At 40.4% G+C, this 15,488-nt stretch overlaps 1 protein-coding gene across 1 annotated transcript in view; it reads right to left on the bottom strand.

The window, feature by feature from the left end:
• LOC133645989 (endophilin-B2-like) overlaps nucleotides 1-986 on the bottom strand; it is an 11,912-nt gene extending 10,926 nt beyond the window's left edge. The window contains exon 1 of the mRNA XM_062040913.1: nucleotides 927-986. Coding sequence (XP_061896897.1) covers nucleotides 927-986 — 60 coding nt within the window. The remainder of the gene's footprint in view (nucleotides 1-926) is intronic.
• Nucleotides 987-15,488: the final 14,502 nt, after the last annotated feature.

Below are 15,488 nucleotides of genomic sequence, written 5' to 3'. Positions count from 1 at the left end.
GTGTGAAGCTAATATTTACATATTGTGTATTACATTTCTGTATGTTAATTGAATCACATAGCTTATACATTTGTCATTGTGTGTATTTCAGTTTAAAAAAATAAAAATAACAGTCCAGTGCAAGACAAAAGTAAAGATAGGAAAAGACAAAGCAAGATCAACAACAATAAAGAGCTTAAATGGATTAATCGGCTTTGGATTGTTTGTTAGCTGTCTGCCAAGCTGTATAACCTCAACATGTATAGTGAGGGCAGAACAGGCAATATGCAATTATTGCCAGGCTTCGCTCTCATGTAAGGGGGGAAGAATTGTTGATTGATGACTGTGGTGTTCTTAGTGTCATAGTGTGTGTAGTTAGTATGTTCCAATAGCAGCAGAAGTGCACTTTTTGGAGAGCTGTATTATTTTCAGTTTTGTGCCCAAGGGACTGATTTTATGTAACACTATATTATTATTTATACAACTATAGTGATCACAGAGACAGGTTGTTTTTGTGTTACTGTATATATTAGTTTTTCTGAAAAATCCCACTTAATATACTTTGGTTAACAACAGTCAATATTATTATTTTTTTTTTAGGGGGGGTAACAGTCAATATTTATTTATTTATTTTATTTTAATTTTTTCTTATAAAATAAAAGTGAGCTTTTGTTAAATCAAATATTGTGTTTTTTTTCCATATACAACAACCTATCTGGATTCGATAAGAGAATCGATAAGGAATCGGTTCGATAAGAGGATTCGATAATGGGCCCGAACTCGATAATTTCTTATCAAACATCATCCCTAGTCTCAACCGGTTCACCGTTGATTGTAGGCCGCTTAGGGCTGCTATAAGCTGTGCTAGTTAGCTCGCCACAGCTAACGCTAGCAGATGTGTCCGCAACGTCTAAAGTTAGGAGATTACTCCGCTCTAACTGGCGCACACGGCCCTCTAGCAGAGCCAGCCTATCCATGAGGAGGGTGCACGAAGCGCAGGGAGCCATACTCACGGTATTTTCTGTCACCGAGTGAAGTTCTTGCTGTCTTCAGGGAAGTGGTCGCGACGTGCGGGGAGCAGATTCCTTCAGACCGACGCCACCTTTCTCCGCGCTAGCTTCGTTAGCTTAGCAGCTAGCTAGCTGAGGGAGGGTTGGTGAGACAGAGATCGGGTGATTTGCAAGTTAAAGGCCTACTGAAATTATTTTTTAAAATTTAAACGGGAATAGCAGATCCATTCTATGTGTCATACTTGATCATTTCGCGATATTGCCATATTTTTGCTGAAAGGATTTAGTAGAGAAAATCGACGATAAAGTTCGCAACTTTTGCTCGCTGATTAAAAAAAAGCCTTGCCTGTAGCGGAAGTAGCGTGACGTCACAGGAGCTAGTATTCCTCACAATTCCCCGTTGTTTACAATGGAGCGAGAGAGATTCGGACCGAGAAAGTGACGATTACCCCATTAATTTGAGCGAGGATGAAAGATTCGTAGATGAGGAACGTTACAGTGAAGGACTTGAGAGGCAGTGCAGGACGCATCTTTTTTCGCTCTGACCGTAACTTAGGTACAAGCTGGCTCATTGGATTCCACACTCTCCTTTTTTTATTGTGGATCACGGATTTGTATTTTAAACCACCTGGGATACTATATCCTCTTGAAAATGAGAGTCGAGAACGCGAAATGGACATTCAGTGCCTTTTATCTCCACGACAATACATCGGCGAAATGCTTTAGCTAGGAGCTAACGTGATAGCATCGTGCTTTAACTGCATATTGAAACAAAAAAATAAACCCCTGACTGGAAGTATAGATAGAAAATCAACAATACTATCAAACCGTGGACATGTAAATACACGGTTAATGCTTTCCAGGATGGCGAAGGTTAACAATGCTGTGCTAACGACGCCATTGAAGCTAACTTAGCAACGGGACCTCACAGAGCTATGCTAAAAACATTAGCTCTCCACCTACGCCAGCCAGCCCTCATCTACTCATCAACACCCGTGCTCACCTGCGTTCCAGCGATCGGCAGAAGGACGAAGGACTTCACCCGATGCGTTTGGCGGCCCGGAGACGTAGGAAGTCAAGGTGAGGTCGGCGGCTAGCGCTCCAACAAAGTCCTCCTGGTTGTGTTGCTGTAGTCCGCTGCTAATACACCGATCCCACCTACAACTGTCTTCTTTGCAGCCGTCATTGTTCATTAAACAAATTGCAAAAGATGTCCAGAATACTGTGGAATTATGAAATGAAAACAGAGCTTTTTGTATAGGATTCTACGGGGTACCATAACTTCCGTTACTCTGACTTCGTCACGCGCATACGTCATCATACCGCGACGTTTCAGCCGGATATTTCCCGGGAAATTTAAAATGTCACTTTATAAGTTAACCCGGCCGTATTGGCATGTGTTGCAATGTTAAGATTTCATCATTGATATATAAAGTATCAGACTGCGTGGTCGGTAGTAGTGGCTTTCAGTAGGCCTTTAAATAGGACTACTAAGTATGTTTGGGAAGTAGTAAAGAAAGCTGTAAAACAATTAAAAGCACACAGAACGATACTTAGCTTTTTCGCAACAGCGAGCAGTTAGCGAGCAGTCACTCACGGCAAACGGGCCCAATTCCAGCAAGTATAAATATCCGCCTCCGTCATTCACTAGAGCAGTGTTTTTCAACCCTTTTTGAGCCAAGGCACATTTTTTTCCATTGAAAAAATGCAGAGGCACACCACCAGCAGAAAACATTACAAAATGAAACTCAGCAGCTGACAATAAAAAGTCGTCACGACCTGTCACATCCCGCCGTGACATATTTGGAGTTTTTTGGTGTCTTCCTGCGTGTAGTGTTTTAATTCTTGTCTCGCGCTCCTATTTTGGTGGCTTTTGCTCTTTTTTTTGTATTTTCCTGTTGCAGTTTTTATGTCTTCCTTTCAGCGATATTTCCCGCATCTACTTTGTTTTAGCAATCAAGAATATTTCACTTGTTTTTATCCTTCTTTGTGGAGACATTGTTGATTGTCATGTCATGTTGGAATGTAGATTGTGGACGCCGTCTTTGCTCCACAGTAAGTCTTTGCTGTCGTCCAGCATTCTGTTTTTGTTTACTTTGCAGCCAGTTCAGTTTTAGTTTCGTTCTGCATAGCCTTCCCTAAGCTTCAATGCCTTTTCTTAGGGGCACTCACCTTTTGTTTATTTTTGGTTTAAGCATTAGATACCTTTTTACCTGCACACTGCCTCCCGCTGTTTCCCACATCTACAAAGCAATTAGCTACTGGCTGCCACCTACTGATATGGAAGAGTATTACACAGTTACTCTGCCCAGCTCTAGACAGCACCGACACTCAACAACAACACATCATTTGCAGACTATAATTACTGCTTTGCAAAAAATATTTTTAACTCAAATAATTAATTTCATGGCTGCAACACGTGCCAAAGTAGTTGGGAAAGCGCATGTTCACCACTGTGTTACATGGCCTTTCCTTTTAACAACACTCAGTAAAGGTTTGGGAACTGAGGAGACACATTTTTGAAGTGGAATTCTTTCCCATTCTTGCTTGATGTACAGCTTAAGTTGTTCAACAGTCCGGGGGTCTCCCTTCTGCTATTTTAGGCTTCATAATGCGCCACACATTTTCAATGGGAGACAGGTCTGGACTACAGGCAGGCCAGTCTAGTACCCGCACTCTTTTACTATGAAGCCACGTTGATGTAACACGTGGCTTGGCATTGTCTTGCTGAAATAAGCAGGGGCGTCCATGGTAACGTTGCTTGGATGACAACATATGTTGCTCCAAAAGCTGTATGTACCTTTCAGCATTAATGGCGCCTTCACAGATGTGTAAGTTACCCATGTCTTGGCCACTAATACACCCCCATACCATCACACATGCTGGCTTTTACACGTTGCGCCTATAACAATCCGGATGGTTCTTTTCCTCTTTGGTCCGGAGGACACGACGTCCACAGTTTCCAAAAACAATTTGAAATGTGGACTCGTCAGACCACAGAACACTTTTCCACTTTTGTATCAGTCCATCTTAGATGAGCTCGGGCCCAGCGAAGCCGACGGCGTTTCTGGGTGTTGTTGATAAACGGTTTTCGCCTTGCATAGGAGAGTTTTAACTTGCACTTACAGATGTAGCGACCAACTGTAGTTACTGACAGTGGGTTTCTGAAGTGTTCCTGAGCCCAAGTGGTGATATCCTTTACACACTGATGTGGCTTGTTGATGCAGTACAGCCTGAGGGATGGAAGGTCACGGGCTTAGCTGCTTACGTGCAGTGATTTCTCCACATTCTCTGAACCCTTTGATGATATTACGGAGCGTAGATGGTGAAATCCCTAAATTCCTTGCAGTAGCTGGTTGAGAAAGGTTGTTCTTAAACTGTTCAACAATTTACTCAGGCATTTGTTGACAAAGTGGTGACCCTCGCCCCATCCTTGTTTGTGAATGACTGAGCATTTCATGGAAGCTGCTTTTATACCCAATCATGGCACCCACCTGTTCCCAATTAGCCTGTTCACCTGTGGGATGTTCCAAATAAGTGTTTGATGAGCATTCCTCAACTTTATCAGTATTTATTGCCACCTTTCCCAACTTCTTTGTCACGTGTTGCTGCCATCAAATTCTAAAGTTAATGATTATTTGCACAAAAAAAAATAAAGTTTATGAGTTTGAACTTTAAATATGTTGTCTTTGTAGCATATTCAACTGAATATGGCTTGAAAATGATTTGCAAATTATTGTATTCCGTTTATATTTACATCTAACACAATTTCCCAACTCATATGGAAACGGGGTTTGTAGCTAGATAGTATTCCTCAATATTACTAACTTTGTATTTATAATCCAGTCTCTTCATACAAAATACTCTCTATGGCAGGGGTCACGAACCTTTTTGAAAGCAAGAGCTACTTCTTGGGTAGTGATTAATGCGAAGGGCTACCAGTTTGATACACACTTAAATAAATGGCCAGAAATAGCCAATTTGCTCAATTTACCTTTAACTCTATGTTATTATTAATAATTAATGATATTTACACTTAATTGAACTGTTTAAAAGAGGAGAAAACACGAAAAAAATGACAATTAAATTTTGAAACATAGTTCATCTTCAATTTCGACTCTTTAAAATTCAAAATTCAACCGAAAAAAAGAACAGAAAAACTTTAAAAAATAATTTATGGAACATCATTAGTCATTTTTCCTGATTAAGATTAATTTTAGAATTTTGATGACATGTTTTAAATAGGTTAAAATCCAATCTACACTTTGTTAGAATATATAACAAATTGGACCAAGCTATATTTCTAACAAAGACAAATCATTATTTCTTCTAGAATTTCCAGAACAAAAATTTTAAAAGAAATTCAAAAGACTTTGAAATAAGATTTAAATTTGATTTTCTAGATTTGACAGAATAATTTTTTAAAATTTTAATCATAATAAGTGTGAAGAAATATTTCACAGATATTCTTCGTCGAAAAAACAGAAGCTAAAATGAAGAATTAAATTAAAATGTATTTATTATTCTTTACAATAAAAAAATAAAAAATTACTTGAACATTGATTTAAATTGTCAGGAAAGAAGAGGAAGGAATTTAAAAGGTAAAAATGTATTTAAAAATCCTAAAATCATTTTTAAGGTTGTATTTTTTCTCTAAAATTGTCTTTCTGAAAATTATAAGAAGCAAAGTAAAAAAATTCATGAATTCAAACAAGTGAAGACCAAGTCTTTAAAATATTTCCTTGCATTTTCAAATTCTATTTGAGTTTTGTCTCTCTTAGAATTAAAAATGTCGGGCAAAGCGAGACCAGCTTGCTAGTAAATAAATACAATTTAAACAATACAGGCAGCTCACTGGTAAGTGCTGCTATTTGAGCTATTTTTAGAACAGGCCAGCGGGCTACTCATCTGGTCCTTACGGGCTACCTGGTGCCTGCGGGCACCACGTTGGTGACCCCTGCACTATGGTATAAAAACGTACCAAATTCCCACATAGGCTTGCTTCCTCACTTACATGTATCATTTGGAGTGTATAAGTGCATTTCCACTGAAAGTACCGTATATTTCGGACCATAGAAACTCCAGACAGCCATGACATGATGTTCTTTACAAGTGTATGTACACTTTTGATGGCGACTGTAAAGAGACAAAGACAAGTAAGATGCCGCCATTGTTCAGTTGACTACAAGTTAGAAGTGTTGATTGAGTAAGTGTTCATTTAATTTCCCTATTTCATTCTAACCTATGTACTTCATAGAAAGTTCTTGTACACGGCAATGTACCTCTTCCATCTCATCTTGCAGGATGAAATCCACAGACAATGTCCTATTTGGGTGTGCATCTTTACTAAAGTGCACCGTAGCGACACACTGTTGAAGGCGCTGAAAGTAAATGTTTCAGACTTCCCCTCAAATAACCTGCACATACGCTACAAGACTCCTTTTCTTCCTCCGGTCCCTCCTGCCTCTGTTTCAGCCAATCAAATAGTCCGTAACCGCCGGGCTTATGACCCACAGTGGTTGCTATAGCAACGTAGGCCTGCCTCCACAAGAACATGTCACGCATGTTAAGTGCTTCTCCGAGCCTCTGCTCGCTGTCTCTCCTGGTCTGGTACACTGGCCAGGGAGTCCAGTCATCATTATACAGTATTTGCAGGATCTAATGGACCAGGTAAAGGCAGTTCTGTCACACATCAAAGTACAAAGCCCGTTTCCATATGAATTGGGGAATTGTGTTAGATGTAAATATAAACAGAATACAATGATTTGCAAATCATTTTCAAGCCATATTCAGTTGAATATGCTACAAAGACAACATATTTGATGTTCAAACTCATAAACTTTATTTTTTTTGTTGCAAATAATCATTAACTTTATAATTTGATGGCAGCAACACGTGCCAAAGAAGTTGGGAAAGGTGGCAATAAATACTGATAAAGTTGAGGAATGCTCGTCAAAGACTTATTTGGAACATCCCACAGGTGAACAGGCTAATTGGGAACAGGTGGGTGCCATGATTGGGTATAAAAGTAGATTCCATGAAATGCTCAGTCATTCACAAACAAGGATGGGGCGAGGGTCACCACTTTGTCAACAAACGCCTGAGCAAATTGTTGAACAGTTTAAGAAAAACCTTTCTCAACCAGGCTATTGCAAGGAATTTATGGATTTCACCATCTACGCTCCGTAATATTATCAAAGGGTTCAGAGAATCTGGAGAAATCACTGCACGTAAGCAGCTAAGCCCGTGACCTTCCATCCCTCAGGCTGTACTGCATCAACAAGCCACATCAGTGTGTAAAGGATATCACCACATGGGCTCAGGAACACTTCAGAAACCCACTGTCAGTAACTGCAGTTGGTCGCTACATCTGTAAGTGCAAGTTAAAACTCTCCTATGCAAGGCGAAAACCGTTTATCAACAACACCCAGAAACGCCGTCGGCTTCGCTGGGCCTGAGCTCATCTAAGATGGACTGATACAAAGTGGAAAAGTGTTCTGTGGTCTGACGAGTCCACATTTCAAATTGTTTTTGGAAACTGTGGACGTCGTGTCCTCCGGACCAAAGAGGAAAAGAACCATCCGGATTGTTCTAGGCGCAATGTTGAAAAGCTAGCATGTGTGATGGTATGGGGGTGTATTAGTGGCCAAGACATGGGTAACTTACACATCTGTGAAGGCGCCATTAATGCTGAAAGGTACATACAGCTTTTGGAGCAACATATGTTGTTATCATAGACGCCCCTGCTTATTTCAGCAAGACAATGCCAAGCCACGTGTTACATCAACGTGGCTTCATAGTAAAAGAGTGTGGGTACTAGACTGGCCTGCCTGCAGTCTAGACCTGTCTCCCATTGCAAATGTGTGGCGCATTATGAAGCCTAAAATAGCAGAAGGGAGACCCCCGGACTGTTGAACAACTTAAGCTGTACATCAAGCAAGAATGGGAAAGAATTCCACTTCAAAAATGTGTCTCCTCACTTCCCAAACCTTTACTGAGTGTTGTTAAAAGGAAAGGCCATGTAACACAGTGGTGAACATGCCCTTTCCCAACTACTTTGGCACGTGTTGCAGCCATGAAATTCTAAGTTAATTATTATTTGCAAAAAAAAATAAAGTGTATGAGTTTGAACATGAAATATGTTGTCTTTGTAGCATATTCAACTGAATATGGCTTGAAAAGGATTTGCAAATCATTGTATTCCGTTTATATTTACATCTAACACAATTTCCCAACTCATATGGAAACGGGGTTTGTAGATCCTGCTAGCACTCGTCTGACACTTCAGCACTGACATCATCTCTCAACATAGTGAGGGCACTAAACCTCTGAGACGAGTTTTAAAGATTCTTTCTCTACATGTAAAAACACTTCCTTGTGGTCTACATGACATGTAATGGTGGTTCTTTGGTCAACATGTACATAGATTTAGTTCTACACACCACCTTCAAGACGCTTTTTGGCCCCGTTTATCTGCACACTAGAGTTGTCTCGATACCAATGCTTTGGTACCTGTACCAAAATGTATTTCGATACTTTTCTAAATAAAGGGGACCACAAAAAAATGTCATTATTGGTTTTATTTGAGCAAAAAATGTTAGTGTACTTGAAACATATGTTTATTATTGTCATTTAGTCCTTAAATAAAATAGTCAACATACTAGACAACTTGTCTTTTAGTAGTAAGTAAACAAACAAAGACTCCTAATTAGTCTGCAGTAACATATTGTGTCATTTATACACCTATTATTTTGTACACATTATGAGGGACAAACTGTAAAAAATGGATTATTAATCCACTTGTTCATTTACTGTTAATATCTGCTTATTTCTTGTTTGAACATGTTCTATCTACACTTCTGTTCAAATGTAATAATCACTTATTCTTCTCTTCTTTGATACTTTACATTAGTTTTGGCTGATACAACACATTTAGGTATCGATCCGATACCAAGTAGTTACAGGATCATACATTGGTCATATTCAAAGTCCTCATGTGTCCAGTGACGTATTTACTGACTTTATAAATATAACAATAATTTAAAAGGAATCATAGTAGTATCGACTAGATACGCCCTTGTACTTTGTATCATTACAGTGGATGTCAGGTGTAGATCCACCCATGGCATTTGTTTACATTGTGACGGTGGTGAGCTATTGTAGCCTCCTACGGTGTGTAGTGAAGCATGTTTAGATATTCCTCGTCCTCCAGTGATAATGCTACTTGGAACTTACTTTATTTGTTGCCATGGAGACGAGGATTAGTGATTTAGAAGTAGCTAAAACACTGTTAATAGATGTTAGCTGCTCTTAAAGCAGCTCTTCCTGAGGGTGTTTCAGTGTTATAACTTCACCTTTATCTTTACTTTTTACACCAAAATGCGTCCATTTTCCCTTTTCTGTCTACACACTGTGTCTGCTTGTAAGTACTGTGTGTGTGTGCGCTGCCCAACATGCTCCTCTGCTCCTAAAACCAGCAATGTCACCACGTGACGACGATGCGCCATCATGCCTTTTCAAATAGAGTATAGTACCGTTTTTGATTCATTGGTACCGCGATACTATACTAGTACTGGTATAACATACAACTCTACTGCACACCAGATCTGATTTTTTTGCGGCTCGTTAAGCTTTTCAATCTGGCCCGTGTGACTGCCATCATATTGCAGTCTACACGTATCTCTTATGTGTGACTGCCATCACATTGCAGTCTACACGTATCTCTTATGTGTGACTGCCATCATATTGCGGTCTACACGTATCTCTTATGTGTGACTGCCATCATATTGCAGTCTACACGTATCTCTTATGTGTGACTGCCATCATATTGCGGTCTACACGTATCTCTTATGTGTGACTGCCATCATATTGCAGTCTACACGTATCTCTTATGTGTGACTGCCATCACATTGCAGTCTACACGTATCTCTTATGTGTGACTGCCATCATATTGCAGTCTACACGTATCTCTTATGTGTGACTGCCATCATATTGCAGTCTACACGTATCTCTTATGTGTGACTGCCATCATATTGCAGTCTACACGTATCTCTTATGTGTGACTGCCATCATATTGCAGTCTACACGTATCTCTTATGTGTGACTGCCATCATATTGCGGTCTACACGTATCTCTTATGTGTGACTGCCATCATATTGCGGTCTACACGTATCTCTTATGTGTGACTGCCATCATATTGCAATCAACACGTATCTCTTATGTGTGACTGCCATCATATTGCGGTCTACACGTATCTCTTATGTGTGACTGCCATCATATTGCAGTCTACACGTATCTCTTATGTGTGACTGCCATCATATTGCAGTCTACACGTATCTCTTATGTGTGACTGCCATCATATTGCAGTCTACACGTATCTCTTATGTGTGACTGCCATCATATTGCAGTCTACACGTATCTCTTATGTGTGACTGCCATCATATTGCGGTCTACACGTATCTCTTATGTGTGACTGCCATCATATTGCGGTCTACACGTATCTCTTATGTGTGACTGCCATCATATTGCGGTCTACACGTATCTCTTATGTGTGACTGCCATCATATTGCGGTCTACACGTATCTCTTATGTGTGACTGCCATCATATTGCGGTCTACACGTATCTCTTATGTGTGACTGCCATCATATTGCGGTCTACACGTATCTCTTATGTGTGACTGCCATCATATTGCGGTCTACACGTATCTCTTATGTGTGACTGCCATCATATTGCGGTCTACACGTATCTCTTATGTGTGACTGCCATCATATTGCAGTCTACACATATCTTATGTGTGACTGCCATCATATTGCAGTCTACACGTATCTCTTATGTGTGACTGCCATCATATTGCAGTCTACACGTATCTCTTATGTGTGACTGCCATCATACTGCTGTCTACACGTATCTCTTATGTGTCACTGCCATCATACTGCTGTCTACACGTATCTCTTATGTGTGACTGCCATCATACTGCTGTCTACACGTATCTCTTATGTGTGACTGCCATCATACTGCTGTCTACACGTATCTCTTATGCGTGACTGCCATCATACTGCTGTCTACACGTATCTCTTATGCGTGACTGCCATCATATTGCACTCTACACGTATCTCTTATGCGTGACTGCCATCATATTGCACTCTACACGTATCTCTTATGCGTGACTGCCATCATATTGCAGTCTACACGTATCTCTTATGCGTGACTGCCATCATATTGCAGTCTACACGTATCTCTTATGTGTGACAGCCATCACATTGCAGTCTACACGTATCTCTTATGTGTGACTGCCATCATATTGCAGTCTACACGTATCTCTTATGTGTGACTGCCATCATATTGCAGTCTACACGTATCTCTTATGTGTGACTGCCATCATACTGCTGTCTACACGTATCTCTTATGTGTGACTGCCATCACATTGCCGTCTACACGTATCTCTTATGTGTGACTGCCATCATATTGCGGTCTACACGTATCTCTTATGTGTGACTGCCATCATATTGCAGTCTACACGTATCTCTTATGTGTGACTGCCATCATATTGCAGTCTACACGTATCTCTTATGTGTGACTGCCATCATATTGCAGTCTACACGTATCTCTTATGTGTGACTGCCATCATATTGCAGTCTACACGTATCTCTTATGTGTGACTGCCATCACATTGCGGTCTACACGTATCTCTTATGTGTGACTGCCATCACATTGCGGTCTACACGTATCCCTTATGTGTGACTGCCATCACATTGCGGTCTACACGTATCTCTTATGTGTGACTGCCATCACATTGCGGTCTACACGTATCTCTTATGTGTGACTGCCATCATATTGCGGTCTACACGTATCTCTTATGTGTGACTGCCATCATATTGCAGTCTACACGTATCTCTTATGTGTGACTGCCATCATATTGCAGTCTACACTTGTTTGTTATGTGTGACTGCCATCATATTGCAGTTTACACTTATTTCTTATGTGTGACTGCCATCATATTGCAGTCTACACTTATTTCTTATGTGTGACTGCCATCACATTGCAGTCTACACGTATCTCTTATGTGTGACTGCCATCACATTGCAGTCTACACGTATCTCTTATGTGTGACTGCCATCATATTGCAGTCTACACGTATCTCTTATGTGTGACTGCCATCATATTGCAGTTTACACGTATCTCTTATGTGTGACTGCCATCATATTGCAGTCTACACGTATCTCTTATGTGTGACTGCCATCACATTGCAGTCTACACGTATCTCTTATGTGTGACTGCCATCATATTGCAGTCTACACGTATCTCTTATGTGTGACTGCCATCATATTGCAGTCTACACGTATCTCTTATGTGTGACTGCCATCATATTGCAGTCTACACATATCTCTTATGTGTGACTGCCATCATATTGCAGTCTACACATATCTCTTATGTGTGACTGCCATCATATTGCAGTCTACACGTATCTCTTATGTGTGACTGCCATCACATTGCAGTCTACACGTATCTCTTATGTGTGACTGCCATCATATTGCAGTCTACACGTATCTCTTATGTGTGACTGCCATCATATTGCAGTCTACACGTATCTCTTATGTGTGACTGCCATCACATTGCAGTCTACACGTATCTCTTATGTGTGACTGCCATCACATTGCAGTCTACACGTATCTCTTATGTGTGACTGCCATCATATTGCAGTCTACACGTATCTCTTATGTGTGACTGCCATCACATTGCAGTCTACACGTATCTCTTATGTGTGACTGCCATCATATTGCAGTCTACACGTATCTCTTATGTGTGACTGCCATCACATTGCGGTCTACACGTATCTCTTATGTGTGACTGCCATCACATTGCGGTCTACACGTATCTCTTATGTGTGACTGCCATCACATTGCGGTCTACACGTATCTCTTATGTGTGACTGCCATCATATTGCGGTCTACACGTATCTCTTATGTGTGACTGCCATCATATTGCAGTCTACACGTATCTCTTATGTGTGACTGCCATCATATTGCAGTCTACACGTATCTCTTATGTGTGACTGCCATCACATTGCGGTCTACACGTATCTCTTATGTGTGACTGCCATCACATTGCGGTCTACACGTATCCCTTATGTGTGACTGCCATCACATTGCGGTCTACACGTATCTCTTATGTGTGACTGCCATCACATTGCGGTCTACACGTATCTCTTATGTGTGACTGCCATCACATTGCGGTCTACACGTATCTCTTATGTGTGACTGCCATCACATTGCAGTCTACACGTATCTCTTATGTGTGACTGCCATCATATTGCAGTCTACACGTATCTCTTATGTGTGACTGCCATCATATTGCGGTCTACACGTATCTCTTATGTGTGACTGCCATCATATTGCAGTCTACACGTATCTCTTATGTGTGACTGCCATCATATTGCAGTCTACACGTATCTCTTATGTGTGACTGCCATCACATTGCAGTCTACACGTATCTCTTATGTGTGACTGCCATCATATTGCAGTCTACACGTATCTCTTATGTGTGACTGCCATCATATTGCAGTCTACACATATCTCTTATGTGTGACTGCCATCATATTGCAGTCTACACATATCTCTTATGTGTGACTGCCATCATATTGCAGTCTACACGTATCTCTTATGTGTGACTGCCATCACATTGCAGTCTACATGTATCTCTTATGTGTGACTGCCATCATATTGCAGTCTACATGTATCTCTTATGTGTGACTGCCATCATATTGCAGTCTACACGTATCTCTTATGTGTGACTGCCATCATATTGCAGTCTACATGTATATCTTATGTGTGACTGCCATCATATTGCAGTCTACACGTATCTCTTATGTGTGACTGCCATCATATTGCAGTCTACACGTATCTCTTATGTGTGACTGCCATCATATTGCAGTCTACACGTATCTCTTATGTGTGACTGCCATCATATTGCAGTCTACACGTATCTCTTATGTGTGACTGCCATCATATTGCGGTCTACACGTATCTCTTATGTGTGACTGCCATCATATTGCAGTCTACACGTATCTCTTATGTGTGACTGCCATCATATTGCAGTCTACACGTATCTCTTATGTGTGACTGCCATCACATTGCAGTCTACACGTATCTCTTATGTGTGACTGCCATCATATTGCAGTCTACACGTATCTCTTATGTGTGACTGCCATCATATTGCAGTCTACACATATCTCTTATGTGTGACTGCCATCATATTGCAGTCTACACATATCTCTTATGTGTGACTGCCATCATATTGCAGTCTACACGTATCTCTTATGTGTGACTGCCATCACATTGCAGTCTACATGTATCTCTTATGTGTGACTGCCATCATATTGCAGTCTACATGTATCTCTTATGTGTGACTGCCATCATATTGCAGTCTACACGTATCTCTTATGTGTGACTGCCATCATATTGCAGTCTACATGTATATCTTATGTGTGACTGCCATCATATTGCAGTCTACACGTATCTCTTATGTGTGACTGCCATCATATTGCAGTCTACACGTATCTCTTATGTGTGACTGCCATCATATATGTATGTATCTTGAACCCACTTCATTGATCTGAAATGCTTGTATGTTGTATTTATCAGGGCTGTATGCTTAGTTTTTTCACCAGGAGGACCCGTGCTCCTAAATGAAAACATTTATTAGCAAATGAAAATGAAGGCATTTAGTATCACAGAAAAAAATGAAGAGCAATTGTAACACAATTGTATTATTACCACTGAAATAATGTACACAGTAACACCCACACCATGACTGACATGACATGACATGCACTTATATTACAGATGATAATGCTACTTCTACACATGAGCAGTGATGTTGTCAAGTGTTCAATGTAGTGAGTCCCCAGGAACCACAGGTGGGGGTTTTAGTGGTCCTGGGAAGAGGATGTTTACCACCTTTACACACATGCCCAGGGAGCGCTCACCTTCCAAATGGTTTTCAGCAATATTCAGTCTGATCATTAGTGGTGGAGGCAGAAACTACAGCAGCAATACTAGGTTGCAATATCTGCAAGCTTTTTCTTCAGTGCCATTTGGTGTTCTCCTTTCCCGGTTTACTACTTTGTTAGAAGCAGCATGTACACACCTTCTCATTCAATGTGTTTTCTTTATTGTCATGACTATTTACATTGTAGATTGTCACATCAAAACTAGGAATGAACACATGTGGAGTTATGCACTTAACAAAAAAAAAAGGTGAAATAACTGAAAACATGTTTTATATTCTAGTTTCTTCAAAATAGCCACCCTTTGCTCCGATTACTGCTTTGCACACTCTCGGCATTCTCTCCATGAGCTTCAAGAGGTAGTCACCTGAAATGGGTTTCGCTTCACAGGTGTGCTTGAAGCTTGGCGGGCCGTGCGTATGTGTGTGTGTATATATATATATATATGGGTGTATATATGTGTATATATATGTATGTATGTGTGTATATATAT

The sequence above is a fragment of the Entelurus aequoreus genome, linkage group LG03 (assembly GCF_033978785.1).
Source record: "Entelurus aequoreus isolate RoL-2023_Sb linkage group LG03, RoL_Eaeq_v1.1, whole genome shotgun sequence".
In the NCBI taxonomy this organism is placed as follows: Eukaryota; Metazoa; Chordata; class Actinopteri; order Syngnathiformes; family Syngnathidae; genus Entelurus; species Entelurus aequoreus.
This window is presented reverse-complemented; position numbering and strand designations above follow the sequence as displayed.